The sequence below is a fragment of the Pseudophryne corroboree genome, chromosome 12, assembly GCF_028390025.1.
Source record: "Pseudophryne corroboree isolate aPseCor3 chromosome 12, aPseCor3.hap2, whole genome shotgun sequence".
NCBI lineage: Eukaryota > Metazoa > Chordata > Amphibia > Anura > Myobatrachidae > Pseudophryne > Pseudophryne corroboree.
Window position 1 is genome coordinate 13,948,842 of NC_086455.1, and position 22,473 is coordinate 13,971,314.

At 45.2% G+C, this 22,473-nt stretch overlaps 1 protein-coding gene and 1 long non-coding RNA gene across 3 annotated transcripts in view; one reads left to right on the forward strand and one right to left on the reverse strand.

Annotated features, from left to right (window-relative positions):
* Window positions 1-8,554, forward strand: part of LOC134980291 (uncharacterized) — a 170,404-nt gene extending 161,850 nt beyond the window's left edge. The window contains exons 4-5 of the long non-coding RNA XR_010190373.1: window positions 140-265; window positions 8,465-8,554. This is a non-coding gene — a long non-coding RNA (uncharacterized LOC134980291). The remainder of the gene's footprint in view (window positions 1-139; window positions 266-8,464) is intronic.
* On the reverse strand, window positions 1,995-11,525 carry LOC134980289 (cathepsin S-like). Of its 2 annotated transcripts, none has more exons than XM_063947040.1 (8): window positions 11,478-11,525; window positions 10,930-11,064; window positions 10,689-10,811; window positions 9,827-9,982; window positions 8,362-8,583; window positions 8,061-8,226; window positions 5,615-5,720; window positions 1,995-2,266 (listed from the first exon to the last, which is right to left on the reverse strand). In XM_063947040.1, the coding sequence occupies exons 2-8, from the start codon at window positions 11,059-11,061 to the stop codon at window positions 2,167-2,169; spliced, it is 1,005 nt and encodes a 334-aa protein (XP_063803110.1). In that variant the 5' UTR covers window positions 11,062-11,064; window positions 11,478-11,525; the 3' UTR covers window positions 1,995-2,166. The 2 variants fall into 2 exon arrangements, with proteins under 2 accessions (XP_063803110.1, XP_063803111.1); XM_063947041.1 differs by having other exon boundaries at window positions 10,930-11,104; window positions 11,478-11,520.
* Between the last annotated feature and the right edge of the window lie 10,948 nt (window positions 11,526-22,473).

Below are 22,473 nucleotides of genomic sequence, written 5' to 3' on the forward strand. Positions count from 1 at the left end.
TTCAGAGGGCGATCGCTGTAGTGGAAGTGATGGGTTGTGAATTAGGCACGTCAGTCACAGTATTATGTCTATAACAGAAATATGTCATAAAAAGAACAAGATCCACTATTTGTGCATAAATGGATGTGTGTTCTTACAGCTGCTACACATTAACCAAATGGACTGACTGTGATTCCAGCTGGATGAATGCAGTTTAAATACAGATACTGTGTAACGCTCAGTCACCCTCTGATGAAACCTTCAGCTCACATTGAAGGAGAACCCGGTTAGTATTGTCTAAATATTCTGCCTAGATCTCTGCTCCAAAGCTGCCTAGAAGTGATGACTGATTGCTGCCTTTGAGCACACACAGATGGAGCCATCTTTATCTTGGCCTTTAATAGGATTAATTGAGCCAGGTCAGTCACACTTAATCCCCTGCTGTAATGACTTAATCCCCTGATGTATTGTTCTCTCTGTATTGTATTGCAGATGAGAACAATAGATGAAGGGTTTATGCTAATAAACCATGGTGTGCCTAGGTGCAGCAGAGAAGCCAAGATAACTGTGGCTCCATCTATATACCGGAAGTGTTCATGGCTCCAGAAAACACTACTCTGTGCCTGCAATACAACTTGTTTGTGTGAATCCAGCATGGATAAGAACAATACTGAATGTTTTTCAATCACCCACACTGTTCCTTGTGATCAGCAATCACCAGCAGTTACGAGGTTGAGCATAGCGCCAAGCCACATAGTAACAGTGGCTAGCGCTCTCCCTCCGCCTACTGAGACACAAGTATTTACAGGGCTGAGCATAGCGCAGCACAACCGAATGGGAAACTGTCCTGTGTTGTCCCCTACATATCCATCTCCTGCAAATTGTATATTCCACTCTTTGCAACTCTCAAAAGTGATCCACTATTTGCAAAGCACTACCTTGGAGCACCGGAACATCACTATACCGCACTTCAAAGCACTGACTCATAGCCATCAGAATTATCACAGTATACATTGAAGCAAAGAGATCATGAACCTTCCTATTTTAGAGAGTTTGATAATAATGTAATTGATGGTTTCTATAGTGCATACGCATGCGCAGAAATGCCAATTTTTAGCCTGATCGCTGCGCTGCAAAAACGGCAGCTAGCGATTAACTCGGAATGACCCCCTATATGTTTTATTGATACGATTTGTGCCTATGTATAGTAAATAGTGTTTTCATACAAATGTAGATTTAAAGTGATTGTTCTTTTGCGCCCCCTGGGTAAATGAATTTACCTTTTGAAGTATAGGTATAAAAGGCTCCTTAGGGTTGTCTAATTAGGATCATAGGGATCTATAGACTTCATATTTAAAAATATTTGACCTCATGAAAATCAGAACTCTTCACTGAAAACTGGGATTGTATGTAAGGGATGGGATCCGGTCTTTAGGTCGATAGTAAGTATGTCGACAATGTTTTGGTCGACCACTTTTGGTCAACAGTAACTAGGTCGACAGGGTGTCTAGGTCGACAGGGTCTTTAGGTCGACAGGTCAAAATGTCGACTTGAGTTTTTCACATTTTTTTTCTTTCTTTTAACTTTTTCATACTTTACGAGCCACGTGGACTACGATTGGGAACGGTAACCTGTGCCGAGCGCAGCGGCAGCAGAGCGAGGCACCTTGCCCGAAGCATGGCGAGCGAAGAGAGCCATGCGAGAGGACACTGTGCACTAATTGGGGTTCCCGGTCACATTATGGAGAAAACGACACCAATTTGTTTTATAAAACTCTTGTCGACTTTTTGACATGTTGACCTAAAGACCCTGTCGACCTAGCATCCCTGTCGACCTACTTACTGTCGACCAATAGTGGTCGACCCAAACACTGTCGACCTACTTACCGTCGACCTTACATACCACACCCGTAAGGGACATTACTAATAAATCTATTTAAAAAGTAGAAGCCACATAACGGGAACCAGAGCACACAGCATATGTGTACTGATCAGAAAAGAGAAATGACTCATGTGAGTGGTCGGTGACTTTTAATATCCGTATCATTTACAGTAGTGTGTGCATTATCATAAATAACATTTACAGAAGCAGTACCACGTGTTCTGTGAGGTGATGACCTCCAGGAGCAGAAACAATATTATATTATTGGTCACGTAGCAGCCGTGGCAGGGTTAGGAAGAGATGACTTTACATCACTGGATAGGAGGCAAAGCTTGCAATCCCGCAGTGGTTATAGTGGTTTCTGGCCAACTTAATGTACCCTTGTTCGCCAAAGGATGGTCCCCAGCTGAAATAAAATATAAATGTTATTATATCCTCCTATGTAAATTGTACAAAGTCAACCTCTTACATCACTCAGGGATAAACCTGGGACCTTCTGACCCAGGTGTATATATACTTTTCCTTATCAGACCTGGATAATTTGCTTCCAATACTTCTCTGTCAAAAATCTCATATCCCCAGAGATGGAAGTATCATTTGGCACTGGCATTTGATATAAAGATATTTTGGCCTATAGACAGAGTGTATGTCAGTGTATTTCGTGGGGAATATTAGCCCAAATGCTATAACCCGCATCTCCATAACGTTGCCTCCGCCAGCCTGAAAAGCCATGACAATGCAAGAAGGATCCACACTTTCTTGCTGTTCTCTCCATATGCTCACCCTGCCGGGATGTGGTCACAATATTGGCAGTCGGGATCCCGAAAGTCAGGGGACCGACAGCGGGATTCCGAATGCCAGAAACCTGACACATCCTGAGGTAAATACAGGGTTTGGGATTAGGGTTAGACACTAAGGAGAGATTTGGTTTAGGCAGCGGGGGGCTTAGGGTTAGACACTAAGGAGAGATTTGGTTTAGGCAGCGGGGGGCTTAGGGTTAGACACTAAGGAGAGATTTGGTTTAGGCAGCGGGGGGCTTAGGGTTAGACACTAAGGAGAGATTTGGTTTAGGCAGCGGGGGGCTTAGGGTTAGACACTAAGGAGAGATTTGGTTTAGGCAGCGGGGGGATTAGGGTTAGACACTAAGGAGAGATTTGGTTTAGGCAGCGGGGGGTTTAGGGTTAGACACTAAGGAGAGATTTGGTTTAGGCAGCGGGGGGTTTAGGGTTAGACACTAAGGAGAGATTTGGTTTAGGCAGCGGGGGGCTTAGGGTTAGACACCAAGGAGAGATTTGGTTTAGGCAGCGGGGGGCTTAGGGTTAGACACTAAGGAGAGATTTGGTTTAGGCAGCGGGGGGATTAGGGTTAGACACTAAGGAGAGATTTGGTTTAGGCAGCGGGGGGTTTAGGGTTAGACACTAAGGAGAGATTTGGTTTAGGCAGCGGGGGGTTTAGGGTTAGACACTAAGGAGAGATTTGGTTTAGGCAGCGGGGGGTTTAGGGTTAGACACTAAGGAGAGATTTGATTTAGGCAGCGGGGGGCTTAGGGTTAGACACTAAGGAGAGATTTGGTTTAGGCAGCGGGGGGTTTAGGGTTAGACACTAAGGAGAGATTTGGTTTAGGCAGCGGGGGGCTTAGGGTTAGACACTAAGGAGAGATTTGGTTTAGGCAGCGGGGGGTTTAGGGTTAGACACTAAGGAGAGATTTGGTTTAGGCAGCGGGGGCTTAGGGTTAGACACTAAGGAGAGATTTGGTTTAGGCAGCGGGGGGTTTAGGGTTAGACACTAAGGAGAGATTTGGTTTAGGCAGCGGGGGGCTTAGGGTTAGACACTAAGGAGAGATTTGGTTTAGGCAGCGGGGGCTTAGGGTTAGACACTAAGGAGAGATTTGGTTTAGGCAGCGGGGGGTTTAGGGTTAGACACTAAGGAGAGATTTGGTTTAGGCAGCGGGGGCTTAGGGTTAGACACTAAGGAGAGATTTGGTTTAGGCAGCGGGGGGTTTAGGGTTAGACACTAAGGAGAGATTTGGTTTAGGCAGCGGGGGCTTAGGGTTAGACACTAAGGAGAGATTTGGTTTAGGCAGCGGGGGGCTTAGGGTTAGACACTAAAGGGAGATTTGGTTTAGGCAGCAGGGGGCTTAGGGTTAGACACTAAGGAGAGATTTGGTTTAGGCAGCGGGGGGTTTAGGGTTAGACACTAAAGGGAGATTTGGTTTAGGCAGCGGGGGGCTTAGGGTTAGACACTAAAGGGAGATTTGGTTTAGGCAGCGGGGGGCTTAGGGTTAGACACTAAGGGGAGATTTGGTTTAGGCAGCGGGGGGCTTAGGGTTAGGCTGCAGGGGACAGTTAGGGTTAAGCTGCGGTTAGGGTGAAAATACTTATCAGGATTAGTCGGGATTCTGGCTGCCGAGATTTTATACCCAACCCACCCTGCCATCTACAATGCATCCACTTCACTTTTTCCACATTTTGTTATGTTACAGCCTTATTCCAAAATGGAATAAATTAATTTTTTTCCCCTCAAAATTCTACACACAATACCCCATAATGACAATGTGAGATTTTTACAAATTTATTAAAAATAAAAAGTAAGAAATCACATGTACATAAGTATTCACAGCCTTCGTCATGAAGCTCTAAATTGAGCTCAGGTGCATCCTGTTTCCACTGATCGTCCTTGAGATGTTCCTACAGCTTTATTGGAGTCTACCTGTGGTAAATTCAGTTGATTGGACATGATTTGGAAAGGCACACACCTGTCTATATAAATTCCCACACTTGACAGTGCATGTCTGAGCACAAACTAAGCATGAAGTCAAGGGTGTTTCGGCTTTCAAAATGAAAGCCGTTATGGTCGCAATGTTTCCGATCGATGTTCCGATGTTTGGGGGAAAAATTTTTTTTTTTTGAGGGGGGGGGGGGGGGGGGGGTTATTATTTTCTTTAACTAAAATTATATTTGGATAGGGTTAAATTCATGTTCTTCACCTAATTCACTCAAAAGAACCCCGACAATTTCTGAGCAGTTTTTATTTGGGAAAAATCTTCAGTTAAGTGGTTAAAACATGCATTGTTAGGGTGCCATGGCTCGGACTGAGTTTGGGAAACCCCTGGTATACTGCTTTAGAGGGTCTACTAGGGATGGCCTTCGACCATCGATGATTCCTAATTATCAATGGTTTGAGGCCGATGTCGAATAGCTTTGACATCGATGGGAGAGAACCAGATGGTTTCTCTCCATTGATGGCTTAGCCTAAATGAATATTTTTTTTTTTTTTAAAGATGCTGGAACATGGAGCATAGCTCCACCCCCAGCACCCGTGAAGCCCCGCCCCCAGTCTGTGATTGGCTCGTGGGTCATTCACAGACATAACAGGGATGGCCATCGATGAGTGAAACCATCGATGGTCTCCCATAGCGTAGTTAGTGACCATCGATGGCCACTCACAGTTTTGCCATCGATGGCAACCATCAATGGCATGCACACCGATGGCCATCCCTAGGGTCTACTAATGAAGGGTTTTTTTTTGCCACATCACAGATTTATCACTTCCTTCTATTAAGCAATAAGGATACTGCAGCAAAATCACTCCGTTCTCCTGCAGTCCCTGGCTTTTACTGTATGCCCCAAGCCTGCTCGGATATGGCGTCTGTGCAATTTGTTTCATTTAGCACATGGCAGAAAGTGGCGATAGAGATTAGCAGTTACCCTTAGTGAGAGCTGATACAGCCTGTAATAAAAACCCTGCGCTTTACCTGTTCTTAACCAGCCAATACTCTATTCCGTCCTCAGCACCGTAGCCAATGACGAGGGCGGCGTGGTTAGTTTGTGCGCTGGAGCACAGTGGGTCATAGTATACACCTGTAGGCAAGATTAAATTAAAAAACAACATGGGATTATTAGTTTCTAATGCAACTAAAAATATTTGTCAAATACTGAACAGAACATTTTTAAACGGACATTGTATAGAAAAGCTAATTTTGGTAAAACACCTATATGCAAAGGTGGGATCTCCACACATAAGGATTTATAAAGTGCTTTGCACATGCCAGAATGGGGCAGGGCACAGCGTTTACTGTGAGGGTGGGGCTTATCCGGATAGAGGTCTGATTCTAAAATGCCTGTCACTATAAGACCCGCCCCATTAACGCTTTGTATTACTGTGATGTTAAAGCTGCAACTACCACCTATGGAAAAGATTTTCCTCTGTTCCTGTTAGAGCGGAGGTTCACAAATTCGGTCCTCAAGGACCCCCAACAGTTCAGTTTTCCAGGTCTCCTCACAGAATCACAAGTGAAATAAATAGCTCCACCTCTCGATTTTTTAAAATGTGTCAGTGAGTAATGAATACACCTGTGCACCTGCTGGGTGACCTGGAAAACATGAACTGTTTGGGGACGAAGTTTGGGAACTACCGTCTTAGAGCCCCAACAGAAAAGCCTGGAAGGGGTATTGTTCGAGTGGGAGACCCAATCATAAGCCAGTATCAGTAGACGCAGCCTAACCACTGACTGTGGGATAATCTGTTGTTGATATGGCTGCAGCCTATCAATTTCATAGGACATAATGGAGGCAAGAAGTGTTCCTCCACCATTCTTATTAAACAGGTATTCAATAACTGCAGTAATAGGATTGTTGGAGCTGAATTACTTATCATCACATATGTACACTGAATATTCATAGAAAGCAAAAAACAAAACCATATTACTTTCACATTTGAATAAAATACTGTTTTATTGGTTATCGGCGGCATTGCCTGCTTTATTATTGTTTCTCTCTCTTCTCCTGTGTCTTTTTCCTGTTTTCTCTCTCTTCAGCATCCCCATCCCCCCATTACGTGTTTATGTCTCTTTCTCCTCTATCCTCCTCTTTTTCTCTCTTCCCATCCTTTTTCTTGCAGATGTCTCGTTTTCCCTCTCCAGCCCCTCTCTATCCCACTCTGGCCCCTCAGTCTCTCTCTCTCTGTGGCCGGATGTATATCGTTAAACAGTGGTGCCCGATATGCACATTTGGAGAGTTGTGCACGTATGTACCTTCTGTGATTTTTCAGTACTGTAGATGTTTAAAGGTGATGACAAAGCGATAAATGTGTGTGGCAATACATGTGTAGGAGAGAGTAGATGTGGCTCAGTGGTTTATGGAGCCGGTGGGACGGGTTGGACGAGTGGTCAGAGTGTGTGAGGTATTTTTTATAAATCCCAGTGGCATGTGCGCACCCCAGTGTGATGCCGAATTGTTTTATCAGCACTTTGTTTTATTATATAGATTCTTACAATTACACATTGTTCACTACCATATTTCATTAAAAGTCTGTCCCAAGTCAGTGACTTTGTTAAATAAACCACCCAGCAGCTGTGCACACAATGCCAGATAACCAATACACAATCTATGATGTGACCAGATGCCTCTCATATAGGGGTACATGTATCAAACATTCTAAACAGCAGACAAGTGGACCCTTTGTCTTGGCTCTTTCTCTGTGCATAGGAGTTCTCCTTCCACTCCCCCCCCCCCCTCCATCCCGCCAACACACTTGGTTTAGATGGATGAATTTTAACGATGCCTCTATTTTCAAGAAGATCCATATATCTGGCTCACCTCAGACCCCCTAGACATTCCTATAACTGGATGTTTCTCCTTTGGGCTCCCCCCTTTCTACTGTATCATTTCCTGTCTGTTTTCTTTCCTTTTTCTTCTTTTTTTCTTTCCTTTCTTCTTATTGTCTCGGATCTCGGTTTGCTATGCTTTCGTCGTCAGCTTTACGAAAGGTTTTCTCTCACCGTTCACCTAAACTCCAGTACTGTCCCATTTGCTTCTCAGGTGATATATGTAAATGTGGTTGAAGCAAAGTGTTGCCCTGTGATTCATTTATCCTTTATTGAAGATTGCTGTTTACTATCTTTCATATCTTTGATCTATGTCTATTCTATTGTGATATGCCGAATTCAATCCAATAACAATATCTTGCACTAAACAGCAGACAAGTGGACGAGAGGAAAATGTTTCCATAGCAACTAATCAGTTTATACAGTCGCTTTCATTTTATAGAATGTACTTGATAACAGCTAGCCGGAAGCTCATTGGTTGTTATGGACAATTTAGTCCACTTTTCTGCTGTTTAGAAGAATGTTTTACTAGGTGCTTAGTACTACAGCGAGCATTACTATTAGATGCGGGGATGGGGCGGTAGCGTTCACTTACCTTTCTTGTACAAGTGGAAAGATCTGCGGCTGGCATCAATGGCTACCGACACGGGACCCACCTTCCCCACAACTTGCTTCATCTCATGTTCATCTGCGTATGGGACCTGTTTGTAGCTAGTAATGGTGACCGCCTTTTTAGTGTGATTGAGGTGGCAAGTTCCATCCTAAAAATAAGAAAATCCCATAGGTTGTTGTTGCCTAATCCGCTTCCCACTTACACCCCTGATGAAGATACTTAATGTGACACACCCACAAAGTCCCTTAGACCTGTCCAGCCCATCACTGTTGTCTGTGGTTACCTTGCCTTCATAGGGGTAAGTGCTGTCAAGCTCTATGCTGTTCTGGATGATATATCTATAAGCAGCCGCAATGAATCCCCCTTCACATCCATTGTTTCCATAGGAACGGGAACAGTCCACCAGGTTCTGAGCACTGTAAGACTCCAGTTTGCCTTTCCGGAGTTTCGCCTGGCACTCCAGCGCCCCCACGCTGCTGAACGCCCAACTGCAACTGCAAAGTCCCTGGAAGAGATCATTACATATCAAGATGCCACACCATAGAGACCACAGAGAAAACAACTGGAAAACCTCATAACCCCAGAACTCCCGGAACAACGACACCAATCACACACAGGTCCACCTGGTACCTAATACCCAAGTGCCTTTTTTTTTCTACCCCACCCAATATTAGGCAAGGGGCAGCAGAGCATAATAGGCGTCTCTTTTCCTGTACAGCGCCAAAGTCATCATCATCAATGTTTATTTGCAGAATCCAGGGCACCGGACACTCCTCTTATATGTTTGACATACACCTTACAGATAAGACGTGCATGAATACAATAAACCTAACAAACAGAAGACAATTCCGTTTAAGGTAGGACATCAGGGTCGTACAAGGTCAAACTGTTTTATCAGAAAAGTAAAATGAACTGAGGTAATGAGAAAAGACAACTGATGTTGATTTATTTTATGAGCCACCACTATATATTCTGCTCTGTGACATTAGAATGTTCTGTATAAATTAGGGATGGCCTATGCTGGTCTGACATTTACATTAAATTCATTTATGACACCCATTCATTACAGGACATTCCTTTTTACACGTGGCGCATCTTTGGTATGTAATAAGGTCTGGTCCATACTTACTAACTATTGATGTTTCCTCTCCAGGAGAATCTAAACGAGGAGATACAAGTAGGTGGAGACTGGGGATGGGCGGGGCTAATTATATCATTAAGCCCCAGCCCACAAAGTAAAATGCTGTGATTCGTGCATATTTGAATAGGGGGTAGGTCTAAAATGACATGATTACAATGGAATTGCATCATTAGACCCCGCCCCTTCCACAGTGACCACAGATTCCTGTTATTATTCTCCCCATTCTGCCCACTTTACTGTAAGGGGGTGGTATGCGGGAGGGGTGCCCACTCTTCCGGGGGTGTAGGGGATTACTCTGGGCTGACAGTATACTGCCACCCTGTTACTCTGCTGCTTTCACATGTATACACATGGGAGGCAGCTATTATGCTATATAGCTCATTGTTTTAGGTATTTGTGGTTGTCTATGATACAAATTTAATTCACATAAATACAAATTCTTCAAAAACACAGCTAATAACAGCAATACAATCCAAAATACATAATGTACGAGCTGAAGACGGAGAAGAAAGAAGAAGGAGGAAGAGAAGGATCATGGCCAAGAGTGACCGTTGCAGGTACGGTGGTCCATCATGGGTCAGTCACCTCAGACTTATCTCCCACATACCTGATCTTTCACATCCGTCACACAGTTCTGATTTCTCCAGTCCATTGACTCTGCTACCTTGGACTTTGACACATCTTCGGGCAAACCTGAAGCATTGGCCACGGATAGGTCCATATATTGGAATCCCACCATTGCGGAGGTCACTTCTTCACCTGTCTGCAGGACAAAGAGATCTTGAACAAACACGTTAAAGGCTTATTTACTACCCTGGAGCAAACTGCAGAAATGTGATCCTGACCATCACAACCGATCAATTATTTATGAATTAAAATGTGTTTAGTTATATAGTCCTAAATATTACTGTATATAACACTGCACAAAGAATATATAGTCACTGAAATCGGTCCTTGCCCTTTGCCAAACATAGCCGAAAGTTGCCGACTCATAAATACACATACACAGTAGAAGGTTGGAGGAAACCGAAGCATGGGGACCCACAAACATGGGGGAAAAATACAAATGCCCCCAGTACTGTGAGGCTACAATACTGACCACCAGACCCCATTAGCCATCATCTGTACAGGGCACATTAGCCTAATGAAAACAAATGTGACGTTAGGTACCAAAACATTATAAAATATTTTCAGTATTAAAAATGCTTATTTGCCCCAGGAAATCAGCAAGAGCTTACCTAAGAATTTCCCTTTCCAAATATAAAATACTTTTTTGTTTACAGAATTGAATAGTGAAATAAAACTTTGTATTGCTGGTTTACTGTTTGGTTTGTAGGTGAACCCATAGTAGACCTCTTTAGATGTTATCCTACAGTTACACTTTTATGAAAAACACATTTCTCCTGGGCCATTATATGTTCAGCAACAGGGTTCTCCAATATATTCCACCACAAACAACACATTCTCACCAGGTCTCCCAGATGGTTCATCCCCACTTCGTAGGACTGAACACCCAGCGAATACTCCAGGTTGTGGACTGTGATAAACTTTAGGTTCTCCTCCCAGATCACACGTCGGGTTAGTTCATCTTCCTGTAAAATCAAGAGACAGTCAGCATCCACATAATATCTGTTACTTAATATTTGCCTTCATGGTAGGTGGCGAAGGACATATTTACTGAAATTCAGATTTAGGCCACACAAAGCTTACCTTGTTGTCATATAATTTCTGGTGAGTTTTAGCCCACAGCTGCCAGTGGTTGTCTAGACTGGGATCAGGACTGCAGTAAGCGGACATCATAGTGGCAAGGAGGACCACAAGATGGATCCCAAGAGCGGCCATTGTCTTATAGTGTAAAAACAAATATACAAACTATTACTACTACCTGGAAGAGAAAATGATGTATAAATATATGTCAGTAAAGACTCAGGCAAAAAGTATATAAATAAAGCAAAGTAACATGCATAGCGTAAAATATAATTAATAGTACATTTTGCAGTTATACCCATTGTGTATTGGAATTATACATGGAAAACACTTTCGGCAGCCGGTGAAGAGTATCAGCAAAGATCTATGTAGCACAGCCGGAGATAGGATAATGAAATAAGAAAGATGGATATTAACGGTGAAGAGGGCAGCAGTTCTTTTGGCCAAGGTGCAGAACCTTACAAGGTCAACAGCCAGGAGATTAGTGCAGAAAGAAAAAGCTGATGTATGAATTATCTACTAATACAAAGACTTGTAAGGAAACATATTACCAGACCAGTAGAGGGCGTATTTCTGCCGACAGAGGATTGGGGAGTCTTTTGATGGGGCTAATGGCACTACCATCATTTTTAAATGACATTTAGAGGGTGGAGCATTTGCAAACGTCCCACCAACCTATTATGAAGATCTGGGTACATGCCAAGTGCAATTCACAGTGTTGTATGTTTCACGTGCCAAAAATCTGGAGATATCGTTGCTAGTCAGGCTTGGCAGCTATTCTATTAACATAACACTTAAGATATTTGACATTTTAGTTTCTTTTTATCAAAGGTAAGGGTTAGAAAAATGGGTATAAGAGTGGAGGGAAGACATGGCCTCAGGATGGTCCTGTTAATGACAATGAGGGTGGTACTGAGATATATAGTTCTTCTTGTGGTCCTTCAGATGTTGCCCTTAATGGTGCTTAGAGGGTCTATTTACTAAGCCTTGGGTGGAGATAAAGTACCAGCCAATCAGCTCCTAACTGTCATTTTTCAAACACAGCCTGTGACATGCCAGTTAGGAGCTGATTGGCTGGTACTTTATTTCCAGCGACTTTATATCCATCCAAGGCTTAGTAAATAGACCCCAACGTCCCTACATAGAGGAACTCTGCGGTCATTTACTTGGTTGCCCCTCAACAGAAAACACACACACATTTTCCCAACTCAACTTCGAGGAGAACCATGTAAGCCACTTTGGGCCTAATTCAGCGTGGATCGCTATTCAGAGAATTCGCAAATTGAGTGATTTTGGAATGACTACGCATGCGTAGCGTTCGCAGTGCGCATATGCGAGGGGTAATAACGACAGAAAATGCGTACAGAACATAATCGCAATGCAGCCGCTGTTTGATTAACAGGAAGCCGGCGATTCTGGGCAGAAACCTGTCGTTTTCTGGCGTGCCCAGGCATTTTTGGGGAGGGTGTGTGAGGTCAGCGCAGACCACTTCCAGGCCGTCTCAGTTGCAGATTACTGGCAGCCTCAGACCTACTCACATTTGCTCAGACGGCAAAAAATCTTTGATGCTAAGGAAATTGCGTATGCATCTGCGAGTGGATAGCGATCTGCGATACATGCGCAAACTTGCACGGGGCATTTTTTCTTCCTGTCGGGGTGGCGCCTTCTACTCGCAGACAACTGCAATTTCTCCGAATAATGATCCATGCTGAATTAGGCCCTTTGTCCATTAGGTTTTATGAAATAGGGGAGATGGTAATGTTTTGGCCTGGTGAACAACTAGAAAATAAACTTGCCTTGGTACCACATCGCCATGTACATGGGAAGGAAAGTAGAGCTACCTAGACATGACGGTTGGGTCCTCCAGCATAGTAGGTTTGGGCACCACTGGGGAGGTTAGGGTTAGGCTGTGGGGGGGGGGGGGGGGGAGAGGGCAAGGGGGAAAAGAGGGGGTTAGGCTGTGGGAAGAGAGGGCCGACCCCTGTTGGGATTCCCAGCATCAGGATGCCGGTGTTGGTCTTTTGACTGCCGGCATCCCAAACGCAAGTCACACGTATCACATTTAACTTGGGGTTTTCTGTTTGTTTATTGCAAATTCCTTGCAGTAAAAAAGTACTTGGGATGTAGTTGATATCCCGGCGGTCAGATTACCGATGCTGGGATCAGACTTCCAGAATGTCAGCAGCGGGGCCAAGGATATTCCCATGACACCCATTGAGTGTGAATAGAACCTGTGGCGAGCGCAGTGAGCCCGCAAGGGCCTTTTTAGCTCTTGCCCCGCTGCCAGCATTCTGGCGGCCGGGATCCCATACCCAACGCGAGGAGCTTGCTAATGAAAATGTTTACTTTCTTAAATATTTAATAACTAGATCTGTTCCTGTGATTATCTGGGACACAACAGCTAAAAGATTTTAATGGTTTAAAAGGGTGTTGTTTTTTTTTGGTGTTTTTTTTACTTCCTTTTCATTGCTCAGTAGAAAGTGTTCACTTCCTGTCACTGGTCCACCGTGCAGGCTGAGCGGAGAACATGACTGACTGCGGCCTCCAACCGTCCACCCCCGAGCGGCACATTGTCTTGTGTTTGTATTTAACACCTCGGTGGTGTATTAAAAACTTCAAAATTGCTAGCTAACGATGGAAAGTAAGCGACATTATAATTCATTATGCAGAGCTGGTCAGGGCTGAGACAGCGGCCATATCAGAAGATATGACAAGTGAAACTGCACAATTTCATTTTAAAACACAGTTATGATGTACAGAGTACAGTACATGCTGGTGTAGAACTTTCTACACTCCACAGAGGAGCCTGCTAGATGATGCAGATCATTTGTCCTTGACGTTACTGTAGCTTGGATTTAAATGTGCACAACTGGATAGTCACAATGTCACTTGTAGCCAGAGTTATTCTCAACCTTTCCCTTTAAAAAACACAATCCATGTTCTCACCATCACAGTCAGTCGCTCTGGCAAGCTCTGTGAGTGGCCGGTGACCTGCTTATTCCAGCCGGGGTCGGGTGCTGTTGACGTGACACAATGTTGTTCACTCTCTAGAAGCAGTAGGGCAGGGGTGGCCAACCAGTCAGTGACAAAGAGCCAAAAAACCTGGTACGTCAAAGAGCCGACAACGAGTCGATGGCGCGCATGCAAAAATGGAATATGGCCTTGTGCCTGCTAGACCACACCCCTGGTATAAAATTCATTGAAAAAGCCAGAACGACATAAAATTATTTTTTTTAAGCCAAATCCATTGAAAAAGCCACTTTCACATAATAAACTTCAGCTCCCCCATGTGTCACTCCAGCCAGCTCCCCCATGTGTCACTCCTGCTAGCACCCTCCTATGTCACTCCAGCCAGCTCCCCCGTGTCACTCCAGCCAGGTCTCCCATGTGTCACTACTGCCAAGACCCTGCTGTGTCACTCCAGCCAACACCTTCCTGTCACTCCAGCCAGGTCCCCCGTGTCACTCCAGCCAGCTCTCCCATGTGTCACTACTGCCAAGACCCTGCTGTGTCACTCCAGCCAGGTCTCCCATGTGTCACTACTGCCAAGACCCTGCTGTGTCACTCCAGCCAGCTCCCCCGTGTCACTCCAGCCAACACCCTCCTGTCACTCCAGCCAGCTCTTTCATGTGTCACTCCTGCTAGCACCCTCCTATGTCACTCCAGCCAGCTCCCCCGTGTCACTCCAGCCACCTCCCCCGTGTGTCACTACTGCCAAGACCCTGCTATGTCACTCCAGCCAGGTCTCCCATGTGTCACTCCAGCCAACACCCTCCTGTCACTCCAGCCAGCTCTTCCATGTGTAACTCCTGCTAGCACCCTCCTATGTCACTCCAGCCAGCTCCCCCGTGTCACTCCAGCCAGCTCTCCCATATGTCACTACTGCTACCACCCTCCTATGTCACTCCAGCCAGCTCCCCCGTGTCACTCCAGCCAGCTCTCCCATGTGTCACTACTGCTACCACCCTCCTATGTCACTCCAGCCAGCTCTCCCACGGGTCACTCCTGCTACCACCCTCCTATGTCACTCCAGCCAGCTCTCCCATGTGTCACTCCTGCCAACACCCTCCTGTCACTCCAGCCAGCTCTTCCATGTGTCACTCCTGCTACCACCCACCCATGTCACTCCAGCCAGCTCTCCCATGTGTCACTCCAGCCAGCTCTCCCATGTGTCACTCCAGCCAGCTCTCCCATGTGTCACTCCAGCCAGCTTTTCCATGTGTCGCTCCTGCTACCACCCTCCTATGTCACTCCAGCCAGCTCTCCCATGTGTCACTACTTCCAGCACCCGCCCGCTTCACTCCTGCCAGGACCCTCCTGTGTTTCTCCAGCCAGCTCTGCCATGTGTCACTCTAGCCCACCCTCATCCCCTCCATCAACTCATTCCATTGCAGCTGTCCCTAAAATGTCCTCTGTTTGCTTGTGGGTGTCTCACCTCTAGTATCTGGCTCCTTCAGTTGTCAGTCCCTGTAGTGCTGCTATGTGTCTGGCTGGAGTGCAGCGGTTTCTGTATCTGTTGTGGTCACATGATTTAGAGTGTTGGGAGCCACATTTGAATAAAGAAAGAGCCACATGCGGCTCAAGAGCCACAGGTTGGCCACCGCTGCAGTAGGGTGAGGGAGGACGCTGCTGCTGGTAGATACTGGCAAGCATGAAATGCAATATGCTCAAGGTTCCTGGGGACAATGGCACTGCTACCCTGACTGGTTTTTCATCCCACAGTGTCTGGTGGTTTCTTCAGAGGAAGTTCATATGTGTGTGTATATGTGTGGTGGGCACATTCTACTTTTTGGCCACAAGATGTCCTCACACCATTGTTTTTTTGTTTTGTTTGCTTATTAGCCAATTAACATGACAGTGAGATGATTTATAGCCTATGTCATAGGTTCTCAAACTCGGTCCTCAGGACCCCACACAGGGCATGTTTTGCAGGTCTCCTCACAGAATTACAAGTGAAATAATTAATTCCACCTGTGGACCTTTTAAATGTGTCAGTGAGTAATTAATACACCTGTGCACCTGCTGGGTGACCTGCAAAACATGCACTGTGTGGGATCCTGAGGACCGAGTTTGAGAACCTATGGCCTATGTTATTCGGATGTAGGGTTACCACCTCATCCCTTTCATTCTGGAAACATATTAATTACACAGGTTCTGTGTCTGATTAAAACCAGGTGAAATGGAGTCTTGAAGTCAGCCAGTCACAGGACATGTGTAATTAATATGTATCCAGAATTAAAGGGATGAGGTGGTAAACCTACCCGGATGATCTCACTGAACCCATCAAAATCAGTTCAGTGGTTGTCGAGTGTACCCTGCACATACATACAATTATATATATATATATATATATATATATATATATATATACACATACATACACACACACAATATAGATAGATGTGCGTGTGTGGTGTATGTACATGTATAGTGTGTGTGTATGTACATGTATAGTGTGTGTGTATGTATGGTGGGTGCATTCTACTTTTTGTACACAAAATCTCACACGGTTTCTTTTTTTTATTTTGTTTGCTACTTAGCCAATCAACATGATCGTAAGATGATTTATAGCTTATGTTACTCTGAGGATCTCCGGGAACATTTCCGTGAAACCCCAATCAAAATCGGTTAGGCTGTTGTCGAGTTTACCCCGCACATACCACATACATACAAATGTGTGTGTGTGTGTGTGTGTGTGTGTGTGTGTGTATATCTATCTATCTAGCTATCTATATATATATATATATATATATATGTATAAAGATATTGTATGTATAGATACGGATATATATCTCTATATCTATCTATATTGTTTTGCTGTAATCTATTTTCTGGTTTTAGGGTGACATCAGGACACATGAGGTCAGGTGATAATCAGTGTCATGGTATGTGAAGGTCTGCCAATATCATGCCCAAAAAGTTGTTGTTCGTTATTAAGAAGCACTTGTGTAAAGAATTCCAGAAATGTCTTACACTGCTGAGCTATCTTGGAGCCACCAGAAGAGAGACATCTTCTAGTGGAATAAAGCTTGAGAAATCTCAGGAGTGGTTCTGTCTGCTTTCAGTATACTTAAGTATTAGGACAGATAAGCTGACCATTGTTCATAACGCAATTCTATTACACACAATATCAGTGGCATGTGGTCTACTCACCTCTGGCCCTGAGTTCTTCCTGCTTTATGCCCCATCAGTCCTCTTTACTTTGTGCCCCATATCGGTATAGTGCGCGCCGGGATCCCGACAGTCGGCAACCTGAAGACCACCCATCCCTAACCATTGATTCTCTATTTTATTCCCAGACAACTTCACCCTCAGCCCAGCTCTTATTCATTCCTAACAATTCTGCCCAGCATTGCCTGCTCTTTTTGTTTGTGAAATCTTCTTATCTCTCCATCTCTTGCTCTTTTTCTTCTCTCCCTATAGATTCACATCTCATCTGTGCTGCTACCTGGTTGTCTCAGAGTGTCCGAAGCAGACCTGGCTATCTTTGTGTGGAAGGCTTCCTTCTTTCTCTGCCACCAAACTCTGTAGTCACAAAGCCTGTCTAATTGTATTACACACATATGTAGTAACCAGCAGCGCACAACTTGCACCTTCAGATGATGTGCATGTGTATAACTGCATAGATCAGTAAGTAGTGGTTGTGTTACCCAACCCTAACAGTATGTGCATGTTATATGCGGCGAAGGCTGTACAATGTAGGTTTGTGTATATGACAAAATTACGTCTGCTGGTGTGTGTTGTCCACATGCGTAGGCCAACATAACATCCTTTTTTATCAGCAGTTGATTTTATTATATAGAGGAGCAGAGGGGAAGCTCTGCAGGTCTTCACAAAATAAGATTCAACATATTTGCTCAGAGTAGCTGGCTTCATATGATGCGACCTCCTCCACGCCATATGGTATCCTTCGCAGAGCATGGGGAGGTAAAGAAACACCAGCAGCACTTTGGAGCTTTGAGCAGAAAGGACGTGCAGTCTGTTCCATGTGGTCTCCCTCCTTCTTCTGAAGGAAATACTGTGTTTCATACAACAAAGTAGGTAAAACTGAGAGGCATGGTGTTATCAGTCATCATAATGGTTGTCGCTAGGTATTCCCTGAGAGTAGATTAGAGGAGCCTATTGTACAGAGTCTAAAAAACATTGGGAATGAAGGCTGAGTCTGTCACTGAAGGGTTTTTTCATGGTGAATATTTGTAATAAGAGACATTTTGGGAAGGATGTGGTTTTAAGGGGCATACAGTATGAAGGTATTCTGGGGCAAGTGGAGGGGTCAGAAGCATGTGACGAAAAACATAATGCTAGTTTGGAGGGGTTCAGTATGATTTACCGACGGACATAATCCCAACAGCCATTGACCGACAGTCAAAATACCAACATTCATTATCCATGTTCAAAATGCTGACAAACAGAATACAGACATTTGAAATGCCGACATGAGTTTTTTTGTTTTTATGTGTGTCAGTGTCGACATAGGTGTATCGCGTCTGCTCACCATGCTTCGGCACACTATTATATTCCCCCTCCAGGTCCACTGGGACGGAACAAATCTGTTTTTGGGCAAAAATTCCTTAAAAACACTTCAGCATTTTGACATGTCGGCATTTCAAATGTCAACATTCTTTGTCAGTACAATGAATGTCAGTATTTTGACTCAAGAAGCAAAAACAAAAAATTGCCAAAAAGCGCCTTAGATAACGGTGCCGAGAAATATTGTTAATATAATTAAAATTGCTCTGCCACGTGCGCTGCCACAGAACACTGTGTGCGTGTTCAATATGAAATGAATAAGATAAGGGCAGAGAATGGCTGCGCAATGTGTTAGAGCAAATTAATACTAATTAGGAGCGGACGTGTAAAAATTCAAAAGGTTTTATTGTTTAGATAACATCAAGTTTAACACATAGAAACAATAAAAGTAATATAATAAAACCAAAGTTAGAAGCAAGACACCTTGAACTTGTAAATATGTATACTGGAGATAATACCCTCCGATTTTGGTGAGGAAACAGATCCAATTAAATAGCCATATGGAGATCCACAATCAGGTAAGCAGCTGATCCACAAGTGTCTGTTAGTGATTGCCGTGGTGAGGATCTAAGTGCGGCAATGCAAGAAACTGCTGTGGGAATGAATAAGTACCTCTCCGTGGGCTGGTCCCGACCGAGCGTCCTCGGTCGTAGGTTCCTGCAGTGCCCAGTGCTTGACAATACAGCAGAAGAGGGGACTTACTTATCCCTGGGTTGGTGATGCAGTTTATCAGCGGCGTGGGGCAGGGGTCACCGGCAGCGATTGGAAAAGCCGGGACGGGAGCCGAGGTATCTCAATGGCTCAACCTGATGGTAGAAGTCACCGTCGGCAGATGGAGTAGCCGGAACGGGAGTCAGAGTCTGACTGGCTCAGCATGCAGGTAGAAATCACCGGCTGTAAACGGAGAAGCCGGGGCGGGAGCCGAAGTGTCACAGGCTCAAACAGCAGCTTGCTACCTGTATGGTAGGTGAAGTCAAGGTGTGCAAACAGGTGGGGTCCTAACGCGTTTCGTCACAGACCATGTGACTTTATCAAAGTCACATGGTCTGTGACGAAAGTCACATGGTAAAGTCACATGGTCTGTGACGAAACGCGTTAGGACCCCGCCTGTTTACACACCTTGACTTCACCTACCATACAGGTAGCAAGCTGCTGTTTGAGCCCGTGACACTTCGGCTCCCGCCCCGGCTTCTCCGTTTACAGCCGGTGATTTCTACCTGCATGCTGAGCCAGTCAGACTCTGACTCCCGTTCCGGCTACTCCATCTGCCGACGGTGACTTCTACCATCAGGTTGAGCCATTGAGATACCTCGGCTCCCGTCCCGGCTTTTCCAATCGCTGCCGGTGACCCCTGCCAGCACGCCGCTGATAAACTGCATCACCAACCCAGGGATAAGTACGTTCCCTCTTCTGCTGTATTGTCAAGCACTGGGCACTGCAGGAACCTACGACGAGGACGCTCGGTCGGGACCAGCCCACGGAGAGGTACTTATTCATTCCCACAGCAGTTTCTTGCATTGCCGCACTTAGATCCTCACCACGGCAATCACTAACAGACACTTGTGGATCAGCTGCTTACCTGATTGTGGATCTCCATATGGCTATTTAATTGGATCTGTTTCCTCACCAAAGTCGGAGGGTATTATCTCCAGGATACATATTTACAAGTTCAAGTTGTCTTGCTTCTAACTTTGATTTTATTATATTACTTTTATTGTTTCTATGTGTTAAACTTGATGTTATCTAAACAATAAAACCTTTTGAATTTTTACACGTCAGCTCCTAATTAGTATTAATTTGCTCTAACACATTGCGCAGCCATTCTCTTCCCTTACAGTATTTTGACTCAGTCAATGGCTGTCTGTATTGTGTCCATCGGTAAATCAACTGCTAGCCATTTGGAATACATGTGGTATATATGCCAATATATTCATGTTTAATTTATTACTTTAAAACTCTTATGATAGCATTAACTGTCAATGACTAGGGATTACGGCCCTGACATCTGTGAGGGAATGCTTAAAAAAACATTTCTACTGTATATACCAAAAAGAGCACTTGACAGTTTTTAAAAGTGTGTGTATTGTCCCATACGCTCCAATACTGAAGCCTGATTGATTGAAGTCATTGATGTTACAGCCGTTTGTTTCTATTACCATCGCACAGTTATTTAAGTTAATGCAAAAGTAGAACATAAGTCGGTGAAAAACAAAAAGGAGCAATCCATATTCCTCCATGTGAAATTCATGTTATGACAGAAGACTGTGCACGTGCCCCGGATACACCGTGTGTAAACCATGGCCCTTACTGAAGGTCATGCAAGTAACTATTAGGTGCAGTCCTCTGCTGGGACTTCCACCATTGCCTCATGCAAGTAACCAGACGGGGCTGCTGCGAGAAGGCAGCTCTCATGGGGGGTCATTCCGAGTTGATTGCTCGCTAGCTACTTTTTGCAGCACTGCGATCAGATAGTCACCGCCTATGGGGGAGTGTATTTTCACTTTGCAAGTGTGCGAATGCCTGTGCAGCCGAGCTCTGCAAAAACAGTTTGTGCAGTTTCTGAGTAGGTCTGGACTTACTCAGCCGCTGCGATCACTTCATCCTGTCCGGTCCCGGAATTGACGTCAGACACCCGCCCTGCAAACGCTTGGACACGCCTGCGGTTTCCCAAACACTCCCAGAAAATGGTCAGTTGACACCCATAAACGCCCTCTTCCTCTCAATCTCCTTGCGATCGGCTGTGCGAATGGATTCTTCATTAAATCCTTCGCCCAGCACTGATCCGCTTTGTACACGTACGACGCACCTGCGCATTGCATATGCATGCGCAGTAGTGAACTGATTGCGGCGAAAAATGGCAGCGTGCGATCAGGTCGGAATGACCCCCAAAATAGGAGGATTGGAGAAATCCAGGTGACTCAGGTGCCTAGGATAGGTGGTGAGCAGTGATTGCAGCACAACATCAGATCGCTGCGTCACATAATGCAATGACAAAGTGGGAATTTGTAGTCCTTCATTCCCCTTCCCACTGCCAGCTGTTAAGGATCACAAATAATTGTTGACATATAGGCCCTCATTCCGAGTTGATTGCTCGCTAGCTACTATTTGCAGCCGTGCAAACGCATAGTCGCCGCCTACGGTGAGTGTATTTTCGCTTTGCAAGTGTGCGATCGCATGTGCAGGAGAGCTTTTTGCAGTTTGTGTGTAGCTCTGAACTTACTCAGCAACTGCGATCACTTCAGCCTGTACGGTCCCGGAATTGACGTCTGACACCCGCCCTGCAAACGCTTGGACACGCCTGCGTTTTTCCTACCACTCCCAGAAAACGGTCCGTTGACACCCATAAACGCCTTCTTCCTGTCAATCACCTTGTGATCGGTTGTGCAAATGGATTAGTCGCTAGAAGCATTGCACAGCAACGATGCTGTTTGTACCCGTATGACGTGCGTGCGCATTGCGGTGCATGCGCAGTAGTAACCTGATCGCTGCAAAAAACAGCAGCGAGCGATCAACTCGGAATGAGAGCCATAGTTCAGTATTTAGTGTCTACTTCCCAATTCCCCCTCTCAGGTTGTCTGGCCAGTGCAATGACTTGGACATGACCCATAGGGCTTCAGGCTCAATGAATCCATGAGCCATGTGGTTTTCCCTGGGCGGTCACCTGTGAGGTTGATGAACATATGCCCCATATGCCGTTATCCAAGCACCAATGAGTTGACTTACACAGCCATTGGAACCACCATCGCTGAAGCTCTTCTTGGCTGGTCAGGGATACAACCTGCAAAAGTCGGATTGAGATGAAGAACCTGTGAGGAGACGGGGAGAGCAACAGCTACAGCACCATAGCAGGAGGATGGGGCACAGCCACCGCTCATGGCAGCGTCCACCCGGCTCCAGCAAGCGAGGTCCCGCTTGCTAGAGCCGGGTGGACGCTGCCGCGAGGTCTGGCGGCGGTGCCACTTTCTCTATCGTCCTAAGTGGATGCTGGGGTTCCTGAAAGGACCATGGGGAATAGCG

Excerpts from the sequence above, each read along its gene's own strand:
- LOC134980289 (XM_063947040.1), bottom strand. The coding sequence starts at position 11,061 with ATGGCCGCTCTTGGGATCCATCTTGTGGTCCTCCTTGCCACTATGATG. Across the intron at positions 8,227-8,361 it reads CTTACCCCTATGAAGGCAAG|GATGGAACTTGCCACCTCAA; the intron begins GTAACCACAGAC and ends TCTTATTTTTAG. Across the intron at positions 5,721-8,060 it reads TTTCCACTTGTACAAGAAAG|GTGTATACTATGACCCACTG; the intron begins GTAAGTGAACGC and ends TCTTGCCTACAG.